Genomic DNA, 14,534 nt, shown 5'->3' on the forward strand with positions numbered 1-14,534 from the left:
ACTACATGGCTCTTCATTTCTTGAGTTAAGTTGTAGCCCGGAAGGTTATAGTCTCATATGTATATACTTGCATGTCCTCAAATGGCGTTGCGCTCTGCATGTATCTATACTTATTTTTGAGGACCATTGTTTTAAGCAGTAGTTTAGCAGTGGTCTAACAGTAAGTTTTTCTAAATCTTGTTAGCCTTTTAAGCTTGTTAACCCGTCACATAGGCTTTTTCTGATCAACATATCTCTCTCTATCGCCAAGCTACTCGCTACTCAAAATTAATAATTTAGTTTCGCGACTAAACATCGTCATATTTTCATGTTTTCATGTTTCATTCTCCATTCGCATTCCAGCAATAAAAGAGTGGGTGGAGAGCAATATTTAGAGACAAGGCCTGGTCAAAAAATTGTAAGGAAGCTGGTATCGCCACCGAATTCTTTGAGGTAAGACTCATCTGGGTACCCGGCCCAGCTACACGAGCTGAATATGCTCCTCAATAATTTTAGTTAAGTTACGCAATACAGCCAAGAGTGTATTTTTGCGTTATGGATTAACGTTTCGATAAATCATCCGATGCAAACGCTTCATTTCCGATATCACGCCAAGGATATTTTGAGGTGGATTTGAAGAACCACGATTGCGAACGCTTTTACCTTTGGTATAGCTCCGGAATTCATAGGTAGGAAACTTAAAAAAATAAATGGGGCGTACACTTCTGTTAGGTGTTTGGCCGAGCTCCTCCTTCTATTTGTGGCGTGCATCTTGATGTTGTTCCAAAAATGCAGGGGCCTACAGTTTTAAGCTGATTCCGAGCGGCATATGATTTGTATGAGAAGCTTTTTAATGGCAGAAATACACTCGGAGGTTTGCCATTGCCTGCCGAGGGACAACCGCTATTAGAAAAAACTGTTTCTATCATGTCGGTGATTCATGCACGGAGATTCGGACCTGCGCACTTCCGAATGGTAGTCACGTACCAACCCTGGATTAGAGCCCTATAAATTGTATAACATCAAACTTACAATTTCTCGTTCCCTTTCCTGAGATAGTATGGATGCAACGCTAGTTTGCACTAACGCGTTCGAAATTACATTAATTCTTTTGATAAATATTTCGGAGCAGTTTAAGAAATAGCAATTTAAGATTTTTTTTTTAAATATGTAATTATTTTTTAGTACCAGGACAGTTAACACCCATATTTGTTGCCTACGACCCGTCTTTAACTGACAAAAATATCCAATGCCAATCAGCTGTTCACTAATCCGCGGCACAACCGTCTGTCACACTACAATTTTAATCATGTAGACTGCCCCTGTAATCCGGATTAACGCCTCCATATGTATATGCTATTAAAGGTTTTTATTTTCACATGTATTTTATGTAAATATATTTTTCACAGTAGTTCACCTATAATTCGCTCAATCCTCCGGAAACGATCGATCGATTATCACGTAATTGATATATATATAATCAACGTAAAAGCCAAGGAATCGTAAGAAGTTTTATACAGTTGCAAAACTTGCCGAGACAAGGTTGTTCTTGGTCCAGGAAAGTGTTTCGGAAATTAAACAAGATTACAGCCAAACAAAAATCCAAGAACCAGGTCTTTCAATTCTCATGTAAAATCGGTCGTTGAATCTAAAAATCCACAAACTCAGTTTTGAATAAAAAAAATTAAATTGACCATAAAAGTTTCTAATATCTATGGAATCTTTTAACCGATCAAATTACACATCAAAATTAAACTTTCTATCCTTCGTTCATCCTTTTGCAGTGAATTAAAAGTATAAAAGTATAAAATAATATGAATATTTTCGATTTTTGTGATACCATTAGTCAGTTTTATTTCTTTCAGTTTTCTTATTAATTAATAACTTACCCCGAATTAATCGCTAAAGCAGACTAAGCGCAAGCAAACGAACGATTAAAAAATATTGAAGTCTGCACACAGGGTCTCTCGATTCCACAAAAAAATCCTTACCTGACCTCTTGTGTTTGCTTTACAATAATTATGCCAGGTACTAAACCGGTAGAGTTTGGAATCGATGTTTCATTATGTTGGACTACCTGCTAGGTCTTTTGAATTGTATAATTCTTAGAATATTATTCTTTTTGGATAGCTAAAAATCATACTAGTTTTTTAAATAATGTGTAGAATAATTTTCATAAATATATATTTTTTATAATGTGAAGTGGAATATACTCAATGACAAACCGTAAATTCAAAACTTTATCAAGCAACCTTTTTCAACTACCAGGACTTGGTTAAACATTTGTTGCTGATTTTTATTATTTGGCACATTCGGCACTTAAAAATAGAAAAAGAGGACTCTGGAACTAGTAATTAAAAGAGAGAAGTACAATAAAGTTTTTAATAATCTTTAAAAACTATTTTTATTAATATTTGTTGCCAAGCTCAATTATTACAATACTTATTGAATTTTAGACTTCATCTTATTAATTTTTATGCGTTCAGCTGCCATCAATCAGAAAGAAAAAAGAGGAAGAGGAAAATATAAAATCTGTAACGTTAATTCGTTAGCTCTTGTTGTGGGTACAACGCAGCGTTGCCACTTTTTAGCATTTTTCCGATGAAGTGTGCCAGCGTGGTGTGATTTGAAATAATTATTTGTTTTAACTGCCACTTTGGGTTTCGCAGGTAACTCACGAATTCGTTTTTCTTGGTGATGCCGTTGTGTGCGAAATCGATAAGCTCTCCCGTGAGCTTGATAGCACGGCCGCAAGTCATCCCTCATGGGCTTGGATTTGAAATGCTTTATGAAGCATGATAACGGTATCCAATTAGAATAATCTGTAATACATCCGCCCACTTATCTATTTGAATAGATTTCACTGCGGTCTTCAGCGTTCGGTGAAAACGTTGGATGAATATATTTGAAGCTAGGTGGTAGGCTACAGTTTCAAAGTATTGGATGTTACACTTTACACATTTTTTCCACGACAGCAAAAATGCAGTTATTAAGACGAACTAATAGCAACCCAGATGCACTTTCAAGCATGACCAGCGAATATTAACATTTTCAACTAATACTCGTAATAGAAATTTCCATCAACAATATTTTGCCATAGCAGCCATGAATATTAATAAAGCATATACAACAAATGATATTTTTAATTTATGTCGAGAGGAATTGGACTTGATAAAATTTAAATTATATTTAAATAATATTGCAGTTTACTTTTAGTAGTGAAGGTAAGATATTTTATGCTCCGACAATTTGGGAGAATCCAAATAGTCATGCAATTAGTGGCTACGTTTGTTAAACAAAAATGGTGTGGAGTGAAATATAAAAGCATTTTATGCTCTTATTTCTGGTGTTATTCTATCTGTGGTGCCCTCTGTAGAACTCCCGTATCCTTTTCTCTTGCTTCTAGAACGAAAAGAAATTCTTGCGCATAGCCAAAATCTTTAAGTCATATGTGTAATGAATTCACTTCAGATGAAAGAAGCCCAACTTTCATTGCATTGAAGTAATGTGATTCTTGACAAACGATGTAAAAGAACATACCAAAAATTTGGTAAGAAGGCGTTCTTGAAATATTTTTCAAACAACGGAAATATTTTCTTTCGCCATGATATTTGTGGACCATTTTAAGAACCTTGGGGAACATGCGATCCAAATAAGTGGCGTATATTTATTAATAGCCGTTCTGCTGAATAAAGGAAAAAAGTTTTAAAACAATATATGTTGAAATTTGTAAAAAATGGCGATTATGATAGGAAGGTATGTGCCGATCTTAAGGTTATTGATTGTTGTCTTACAAAGCAGGTACAATAAGAATTGCTGATTAATTTAATGGGATAGCCGGGCGGTAGAGAGCATATAAAAACAATTAGCGCAATATTAATGCTGTTACAATTGGGAAAATAATGTCAACTTAAAACCTTTCGTCAAAAAAAAAACATAAGATTACCTTCGCTTCATAAAAAACTTGTTCTAATGATGCTCAGATATTCAAATTAAAGAGGGTATATTTATGGAGCCATAAAGAAAAAAACGTCTCGATTACTCTAAGCTTGCCAAGCTTAATTAAGCTGTTGAATCTGCTGCTTGGAATTATTTTCGAGTGGTAGTAACTGAGTTTCTCATAAATAAGAAAGGCAAAAAATACAAAAGTGTAATTGAAGATATGTTAGAAAATTATTTAAAAATGGGTAATCAAAAATTATATTATTATTTTTGGATATAAGATCAGTGTTATGTCTTTATTTATATTGCAGGAGTAAATAAAATTCACTTCTTATTTATATGCGCATTTATTCACGGAGCATTTCAAAGTGAGGAGCATGGGAAAGATGTTACAAACAAATGAAGGTAATAGAACAGAGATACCAAGGTTTCTGGGAAGTAAGTATGATGAGCGATTATTGTTGGTTCCTCACGAGAGAGCCAAGTTCTGTAACTAACAAAAGAAAAATCAAAATAAATTAAGTTTATATTTATAAAATTGCATATTATTTTTTAATTTAACCTGAATAATATTAGCATTTACTTATTCTTTGAAAATATACTATATTTTATAAATAAACAAGCTTTAACCCGCGGCTCCGCTCGCGTAGGATTAGTTTTGAGGGATTTAGGATATGTATATAAAAGAATTACAAACAATAATTTCATAGAAAATAATTTTTTATTAATAACCATAATATTACAATATCCGGCATCCGTTGCTATGCCTCGTTGAATAAAATCAAAACAACCAATCTATCTCAAACCGTTTTTGAACTTTGCATTTGGGTCATAGTTGAACAGCTTATGCGGATTATGAAGTCTAGAGTGTGCTATAAATAGTGGGAAATAGGAAAAACTAAGATTTTTTAGATTAAATTTAAGCAAATATTCGATTATTAGTAACGAATGAGACTGGTGGCGCGGCCTGGGGGCTGTATGAAGGGAGTTCCAATATAAAAAGATGCCTATAACCTTCATTGGGTGAAAATATGAATGTATAAAAATGTTTACGTCATTTGGTGTTGTCGTTTCGTAGTGATGCGCGGACAACGTACAGACATTCACCTTTATAGTATAGATAACAATAAAATGTGAAACAAATTTTTTTGTCCTTTAAATTTTCAAGATCACAACATCCTTCTTTCAGATTTGATTCTTGCATTCCTGATGCTCGTGAAAAAACTTTGTAAAGATGTTATATATATGTAGCTTTATTATTCATATTAATTATTTCCCTAAGCAATTTGTTATTAGGAAAACCAACCAATGATATTACAAAAATTGGTTATGTGTTGGCAACTTGTCAAACTTAGTTAACTTTATTTTGGTCAGTGCAAAAATAAGTACTTTTACTCTCATTCGAATCACTTTTATGTTTATTTGAGATTTTTGTTCCATTTATATCTTAACTTTTTATAGCCCAGCACTTATTTCCAAGGAATTATAATTTTGTTCACATAAGTATTGTATATAACAGCATAAAGGGAGTGAGATATGTAAGTATATAGGCGATTTTACGGATAACGAAATTTGAGTTAGTCATGTTTGTTCTTCCGCCCGTCCAAGCTCACGATAAGTCGAGCAAAAATTAATATATTTCAATGCAACTTGTCCACAGCAGTTTGGTATTGAAAATGGATGAAATCGGTCAATAATCACGTCCACCTGGCACATAAAGTTAATTTACAAAAAAACAAAAAAAAAAGCATGACATATCTGTTATGTGTTATTTGTTTATTTATTTATAAGAATAAGAATTAATACACTAAAAATTGTCCAAGAGCAGTGGCTGCTAAAGCCCTCTCTTGTATCGCGAGAGGATGAGCACAGACCTATGAGAGTGCCAGAGAGCATGCCAAAAAAACTTCTTGGTAACCCGCAGAAAGTACTAAAACCAGAAACTGATCTTTGAATGCTATCCCAGCTAAAAAGTGGAGGAAAAACATAGGGGATGACGTTGTGTCAAATGCCGAGAAAACCTGTCTCGCCACGAAGACAAAGTCGTAGAGGCCTAGTTGCTCATATAACAGTATATTAGTAGTAATTCTAAGACTTATGCCGGGGAAAGATGCAAGAGCGAACGAGGTTTTTAATTTGACCAAGCTCTGAATGAAGGACTGAGAAAGATGGAATGGAGAGTATAGACCAGGGCCCGCAAAGATCAAACTTAGGCCAAAAATCAAGGTTGAACTATTTGTGGCGACTGAAGAAGCCACCGAATGCGAGGAAAAGGCTGCAAAGAAGTAAATCTTCAGCTCCAAGTAGAAACCTGAAGTCACCACACCACCGGCTTTAACCACAGATCGCCCAGAAGAAGCCTCTAAGACCTTCTGTGTGACCAACTCAAACTTTCACTCATAATAACTAATTTCTTTCCTCTAAAACCATCATTTATATGCATCAAACTACAATGTTTTAATTCAAAATTGTCAAATTTAAAGAACGGGAAGAACACAGCTTTTAAAAAATTTAAATGTAACGGGAATGATCGTCGAAAATTAGTTACGTTAAAGAAACATTCGCTCAACCTTCGATACGGTTTTTGTATAAGTTTAAGCATTATGGAATAAGTGGAAACCTCCTTTTACTCTTTGCTAGTTCCCTAGAAGATAGGAAATTATTTGTAAATAAAAATAGGTTCCACCTACCATACCTCAAAGAACTCACTACGCTCCGTGGCAATTAAAACTTTTTATTAATAATTTACCGACCCATTTCACGTCTGAGAATTTTCTGATGTTTGCAGACGAGGTACAAAGCTTATTAGATAGTAAAAATCTTACTTGAGCAATGGTGTTTTATGAACCATATACTATGAACGTGTTAAAACTGTTCACCTTCACTAGAAATCCAAATTTCTTTGCTTGTGATTGTAATTAAAAAAATTGCGTCTTCAGCCGTAGCTACGAAATGAAAGATTTTGGTATTATTTGTGCTCAGCGTGCCGTAACCGAACCATTCGAAAGTGAGATGAAAACTCGGGCAAGAAATACCAAATCGCCCCTCGCCTGGCAATGACAAATCTCCGATTGTTTTTCTGCTATTAAAAGCCTCCTATAAAAAACCGCCAATAATGACTCTTCAACCCAACCATCAACCAGAGGCACCGCAAATGCCTCCAAGTGAACCTCCATCACGCCAAAGCAGTATCAAAGCGTGTACTCGTTTGCCGAAAATTGCACGATTGTGACTCTATGTTATTACCGGATATTTTTTCAGCTGCACGAGAGCTATCGATATCATTAACTATGGTTTGACAGCTGAGAATGACATTTCTGTTCGAAAAGGTTTGGCAAGTTATCATAAATTATACTCAGTTTAAGATTTTATTTTTTAATATTTACATGATTTTAAAAAAACGTATTATAATTTCATATCTATAAGGGACTTAACTTGTAACAGAACTTATGGCAAGACTAAGTATATATAGTATGTTCGGGAAGTTCAAAAAGCACTGTCGGCATCATCGGTCCTTATTTCTTCGGAAATGAAAAAGGAGCTGCCGTTACGGTGAGGACATTTGGTTCCAACAAGATGGCGCAACTTGACATACAGCTCACTTAACAATCGATTTATTCTATTCCAATATTCTATTGATGCCATATGGCCAGATTTATTTGAAAAAGTTGTCAACAATTAGACTGATCGATTGGACCACGTAACTCGTAGCCCCGGCGGACAGAGGCCGGATATAAAAAAATAAATGCCATGAAATCATATACTAGGTTATAACAAAAAAAATTCATTCCAACAGTATTTCTGTTTTACGTTACACGTTTTAAGTTCTCAAGTTCTTAAAAATCAGCCTTTACTTATTCAATGAAAATCCTAACCAAGTCTGCTCAACCAATAGGGTATCTTCAGAAGCCAGACTCCAGCTGGACAGACAACGAAGAATCATTAGATCTATTACTAAATACTCACTTCCCAAGTAATTTAGAGGAAGCGATAACACCGATACATAGCCCTACTGCGGATGCGGTATTAGGTTCCAAAATCCTCAACATTGTAGATGGGATAATCCCTGCGCAACTGCAACAGGCAATGGGTAACATTATGAAATGGCCGATAACCATATTTAGAGCAACACTACTACTAAATTACGTCCCTCTAAGATAGATGGATAAAAGCTGGTAAGATAATGTCGTAAAAAACAAAACAACGAATTCTCAATGAAAATATGTTGTTTTAAGTTTTTAATAGTCAATTTATTTTTGGCATCGATACTCATTAGACTTTGCAAATGATGTGTTGGTGTTGCCCGTCGCGCACACGGCAACTCCGTTGCTTGAAATTCTTTGAGTATTTAGTCTACAACCAACAACATTGAGAAGAACGAGAACTCAAAGCAAAATGATCGAGCACGACTTCGCGCCCCTTCCTTTTTCTCCTCTCCCCTTCTTCAAAAAGTTACTAGTTGAAACAAACAAAGTACCCTGTATGAACACGGTCTTATAAACATGAATAACTAAATGCGAACCTCTCTATTTTTATGTGAGAGCGCACCCAGGAACTCATTTGAGTGATCGGCAGCACTGTAAATCCCTGGAAAGATAAACAGCCAATAGATGAGATGACGATCTGCCAGAAATAAGACGTCACAAGTAACTGACGAAAACAGTTGAGTTTTAGTTTAAAGGAAAATTAAAACGATTTACATGGTTATAATTAATTATTTTATAATACATTCAATTTAAACGGAACAAATTAAATCAATTAAATTAAAGCTCTTGTTTTAAGAATTTTCACAAAACCTCTTACGTCTCTTGGGTTTCTTCTTTTAATTAATATATGGTAGGGGAAAATGGGGAGTTGTGAGACACAGGGAGTTGTGAGACATTGTTACCTTTCGGATTATTCATTTGTTTACATTCGATTTTAAGTGTCAACAAGTGTTCTCGATGCGATCTCACTTTTCAGCTAGCTTTGGTCATATTTACACGCATTCGACGCGTCTCTCCAGTTACTGTGTTTTGGAATGTCTCGGTAAGTTTTTTTCATCATTTGTTTTGGATTACATTCGATCAGTTGTCGAAGCAAATTGCAAATGTTAATATATACAAATTATTAATTGTCGTATTAGCTTTGAATTTACACATTCACTTGGGCATGAACGTTCGTGTGTTTATGACTACGCGGCCATTTATAAAAAAACGATTTGAGGAGTTGTAAGACAACAAATGTGGGGAGTTGTGAGACACCGTTTTTTTCGACGTCTTAACGCATCTGTCATAAGTACCTCGCAATATGCATGCATTGTTTGTATATATATCAAGGTGCAATGCCGAAAAAGTTAAGCAGAAACAACTCCATTCATTGCAATGTATGCGATCGAGCTGTGCACCTAAAGTGTGCCAATTTACGAACTGGTTATTATACATGTTCTCACTGCGAATCATCAGATTGATGGCATTGCATTTTTTATACACTTTTCTATAACAATTGTCTTTTCTTTTATATTTTTCATCATAATAAAGAACTAACAACTAAAATAAGTCATTTTTATTGATTTAAACCATGGTGTCTCACAACTCCCCACATTTTTGTATTTTGTATTATATTTTATATTATTATATACAATTTTAATTTTAAGGAAAATTGTAGTTTTGTTAAATAGGCCATACTAATAGCTTCCAGCATTCATTGACTAAAGATTCCATCGTTGACATATGCAGAATATTAAGATTTTGAGTAATACGGGTCCAAAAACAAAACCCGTCTCACAACTCCCCATTCTCCCCTACATATTGTAGACTCGTTGTTGCTTTTTTGTAAATATGTAAATATTTTATACATTGCTCTAAAAGTGCGGACTATTGAATTGAAATGGTATTATGATCTCTTTAACTTGGGACACTTAAAACATAAACTGTCGCTAACATTTTTTAAAAAACGAAATGTTGGGTCTTTCTTAATTTTTATTTTATTTTTAATTTTGATTTAGCTCATTCTGTTTTTTTTTTTATAAATTTGTTTTTGTTACACACTTTTTGAGTTATATTCAAAAATTGAATGAATTCTGTATTCTTTTTAATTATGTTTTTCGTTTCGATTACTTTTTTTATTTCAATGTTTGATAATTTCTTTTACTCTTACTTTAACGCTTGCTTACTTATGAGCTTTATACTGATTGAATTTATTTTTATTATGTATATGTAGTGTGGTGGTATGGTGGTATAGAAGCTGCAAAATTTCCAATTTTTGTTTAACAAATACGCAATTAATGCTTCTTACGGTTTGGCATCACTGACTAAAGGTATGAAAAATGCACGCTTTGTCAGCGAAAATGTGGCACATCAAAAGGAGACTGGGATGGAGAATACCATCCTGCTTCCTTTAACTTTGAACAGTTAGAAAGTTATCCTTCTTTTTTCTGAACAAAGCCTGCCTGCAAGCAAAACTCGATTGTATGGGGATTGCACTGCGAAAGTTCAATAAATCTATTATTCATTATAAAAATTCGTTTTAAAGTTCAGTTTTTTCCATTTTTCACGCCGAATTTTTCACGGAAAAATCAAAACACTTTCAGCTGTCAAATACTAATTATGCAAGATAATTACTATGTGTTTGAATACCTAGCTCAACTACACAATTTAAAGCCGAATTGTCTCAGCTAATTGGTCTAGTGTAACATAGTCTAACATAGAACATGAATGCAGATACATATAGTACATATTATTATACATAATTAGCAATAAAAACCATAAGAGGAGGAATATGTAACGTATTATAAATAAGTATTGTTTTAGCGGCGCGAATACTCCTCTCCCTATTTTAACCAAACGATCCACTGAAAATTTCGAAGTAATCCGTTCAACAACAGTAAAAAGATGTGCATTCAATATTAAGTAAAGTAAATAAATAATTGTTGAAAATTAAAGCCTACAAATTAGAGTTACTTTTAGAAACTAATGGTGGATCTGTAGTATTTTATTGAATTTTTCGTTTGATTACAAAATCCTTTTCCACCCTATTATTTTTTATGTAGTACTTTTTATCAAATTTTTCTTCTTTCACTAAATAATACAATCAATTTTTAGCAGCTTACCATTCCAGAAAGCATATCTGCTATATCCTTTAACGTATCACTGTTCCGCTGCGCAAAGTCCTTTTCTGTTTCCAAACACGTGGAAAGTTCTGCATAGAGTTTTAGCAGATTACATTTTAATTATTCGTTATATGAAATTTACAGGGCATTTACCATTGTTTTCGATTTTAAGATTTTGTATACAATTTTTCAAGTCGAAAATCGTATCATTTAGTCGACGTAGATGCTCGCGCAGGCCATTTAAAATCTTTGCATCCTGATTACCGTCAACTTTGGAGCTAAAACCTGAATCAGAATCATTGGTTGAATGTTTTGATGGTTGCCCGCTTGAAACTTCGAGGTTGACAAGTTGTTTGCGAATAAAATCCAACTTTCGATAGGCTTCCGCTTTTTCTGCTTCCTAATTATAAATACCATTTTAGTAAATAATAAATTTAATGTTATAGATGCATTAACTGATTTTTGGAAAATATCCGACAACCGCTTCCGATGATACTCCAGATTTTGGTTTTTAAAATCGTTAGTAACTCGAAAAAGCTCATTTAACTCAGCATCGAGGTCCTTTAGCTTTTGTTGTTCCAGTTGACCGGCATTACTCAAATAGTCATATGAATAGTCTTCAGTAAGGCATGGAAACTGTTCGCAGATATAGCATTCATAAATGACAAATGGGAATACAATATACATATCAAGCGAGGTGCACCTGATTGGATGAATCCGGACCAGCAGAGACCTGTGTTGAAGCGCTTCTTGATGACTGTTGCTCCAAATTAATCGGTGGCATACTGTAAAAGGTCGACTCACCGCCGCATGCAACACAAATATTTGAAGCGTTCTGTGTTAGCTTTTAAAATAGTAGTAGAAAAAAATAGTGAAGAATTTAAAGCCGAAATTGGTTTCAATTGAAACAAAAACACAAAAGAACGTCAGAAAGAGTGCCAAGTAGGTGACAAAAAGAAATTGTTGATTTTTTGAAAAGAAATTTGTTTATGTGAATGATTTGAGAAAACAGTGAGGGCAAAATTTTTAAGCAAACGTATTTGTTTTTTTAAGATGAATATGTTAAGATGACAAAAATGACAAAATTTTCAAAAAATGAAGTATAAATTCAAACATATGGGATTTAGAGACCTTGGTATTGGCACATTTCAAATCGTTTCGTAACTCTTTTATAACATTATCTTTAAGCTGAATCTTTTGTTGCGCCTTTTGTATCTCCTCCTCCAGACAGGAAATTTGCCGTTTTAAATCACAGATCTCATCATGCTTGGCAGCGACCTCTACAGCAAGAGCACGTAAATTCGTGTTTTCTTCTTGTATAATAGATTTCTGATTATGTTTATTCATCAAAAATAAGTTATCAATTTTTATTTTTAATAGTTGTGATTATAATGCTCATACCAACCTTGCTCCGTGGGTCCAAAGAGTAATCTTGTAAGATTTCCTGAAAGTAAAGATAATGCAAAATGACTTTTAACAAAGTTTATTAAAAACTCACTGTAATAGAACATGTTGGTTCTTTAGCCTGAAAATAAAGCGGATTTAGTAAAACTTATGTATTATGTAAGTTCTCTTACCGTAATCGTATTACAGCTGGCTTTGCAAGTCTGTAATTAGCAGAATTTATAATTTAAATATAATATTTATATATTTATATATGTGTAAGCATACATTATTGTATTGGTGTGGTTTTTCGGCCGCCGTAGCCGAATCGCTTGGTGCGTGATTACCATTCGGAAGTTCGTAGGTTTGAATCTCCGCACATGGAACACCAAATGATAGAACGTTTTTTCTAATAGAAGTAGCCCCTCGGCAGACAATGTCAAACATCCGAGTGCTTTTCTGCCATTAAAAAGATCCTCATAAAAAATTTCTGCCGTTCGGAGTCTGATTAAAACTGCAGGTCCCTCCATTAGAATTCAACATCAAGACGCACATCACAAAAACACCCAAACAAGGTATTAGCGCCAATTAAATATTTTAAAATGTAACAGGGTAAAAAAAGTGCATATATGCAAGCAATCATCGGTTTCGCACATTACGATCTATTTGGACCACATTTTATGATAATTTATTTTTAAGATTTCAAATTAATAAACTAAAAACAATAGAAACTCCAGTACTTTGCCTTATCAATTATTAAGACATTGGAAGTTGTGTGAACTTGGGCATAGTTTTGTTTGTTACAGATATGTGCCCATAATTATGAAAATGGTCTAAGTCATATATTGTATTATATTTCTTATTTCGAGATATTTAATGGTATGAGTTTTATTTGAAACAATAACTTAAATGAAATAAATCATGAACATTTAATAATTATTTTAAAAAAGTAAACCATTTTTATCATTTCGAGTTTTTAAGATTCTCAAAATGTTCCTGAAAAACTGGAGGGATGTATGGTAGTAAATACATAATATATTTATGTTGCTTCTCCGTTACTTGTCTAGTGGTAGTATATAATGGAAGTAGCTCAGCATTTGCATATGTTTTTCGAAAACGTGGAATTTAGAATCGTCTAAAGAAGACTTATAAAACATTTTATAAGGTTAATTTCTCAAGAATCTCATCCAATGTATTTACAGCCAAGAGACAGATTCGCCAGCGGTATTTTTTACTCTTCTTGGAATGATCCATCTGACGATGAAATTGCCTTTCTCCTTTCCATTTCTCGGAAGTATTACGTGGTCGTATGGCGGCCGCTGTAGCCGAATGAGTTGGCGCGTGACCACCATTCGGAATTCGGAGTACGTAGGTTCGAATCTCCGAGAAATAAAGACAATGTTTTTTTCTAATAGCGATCGCCCCTCGGCAGACAATAGCAAATTTCCGAGTGTATTTCTGCCATGAAAAAGCCGAAGAGCTCAACTGAATTATATCGTTAGATAAACACGAGTGAACTGTCGTTTCAGTTATTATATGATTGTTATTTATCGGCTTATTATGTAGTTCAGAAACGTGTCGAAGAAGGTCATTGCGATATTTATTATTGTAATTAGAAGGAAATGTTTTTATGGAGGCATAGTAAATAGAAAATTTTTAACCTTTTTTGATAATTTTTTTGATTTTTTGAGTAATGACTTGAAGAAATTTTCGTCAGAGCTATGGTCGATATATATACATATGTATGTACCACATAAAAGATAAAATAACGACGTACTGGCTAGATCTCATTTGTCGAATTTATTGCAAATTCCAAACTATAAAAACTGGATACATGGGTGGATGATTGACATTTTCTAGGGATATCGTCTAAATTTCACCATTTGCTTATATTTGCATAAGTACGAGTGCAGCGAGATAAAGAAAGAACGGGAGTTAGTCATGTTTCTAAATTTACTAAAAGCGAATTATACCATATGTATACATATTTAAACAAATTAATAAATATTAGATGCTTGAGCTCCTCTTCCAATTTGTGGTGCTATTATTTTGTTTCATAAATGGAGGGACTTATAGTTTTATGCCACCTCCGAACCATCTTACCGTTCGGCTTTTTATGAGGAGCTTTTTATGACAGAAA

The 14,534-nt window shown here is 33.9% G+C and overlaps 1 protein-coding gene across 5 annotated transcripts in view; it reads right to left on the reverse strand.

The window, feature by feature from the left end:
* Positions 1-14,534, reverse strand: part of LOC128863978 (interaptin) — a 64,371-nt gene that overhangs the window by 36,336 nt on the left and 13,501 nt on the right. For 4 of the 5 annotated variants that reach the window (XM_054103427.1, XM_054103426.1, XM_054103430.1 and 1 more), the window contains exons 9-16: positions 12,589-12,618; positions 12,510-12,536; positions 12,417-12,455; positions 12,143-12,340; positions 11,715-11,855; positions 11,468-11,647; positions 11,165-11,411; positions 11,012-11,100 (exon numbers count right to left, since the gene is read on the reverse strand). In XM_054103427.1, the coding sequence (XP_053959402.1) occupies positions 11,012-11,100; positions 11,165-11,411; positions 11,468-11,647; positions 11,715-11,855; positions 12,143-12,340; positions 12,417-12,455; positions 12,510-12,536; positions 12,589-12,618 (951 nt within the window). The remainder of the gene's footprint in view (positions 1-11,011; positions 11,101-11,164; positions 11,412-11,467; positions 11,648-11,714; positions 11,856-12,142; positions 12,341-12,416; positions 12,456-12,509; positions 12,537-12,588; positions 12,619-14,534) is intronic. The other variant, XM_054103428.1, reaches the window with a different exon arrangement.

The sequence above is a fragment of the Anastrepha ludens genome, chromosome 5 (assembly GCF_028408465.1).
Source record: "Anastrepha ludens isolate Willacy chromosome 5, idAnaLude1.1, whole genome shotgun sequence".
In the NCBI taxonomy this organism is placed as follows: Eukaryota; Metazoa; Arthropoda; class Insecta; order Diptera; family Tephritidae; genus Anastrepha; species Anastrepha ludens.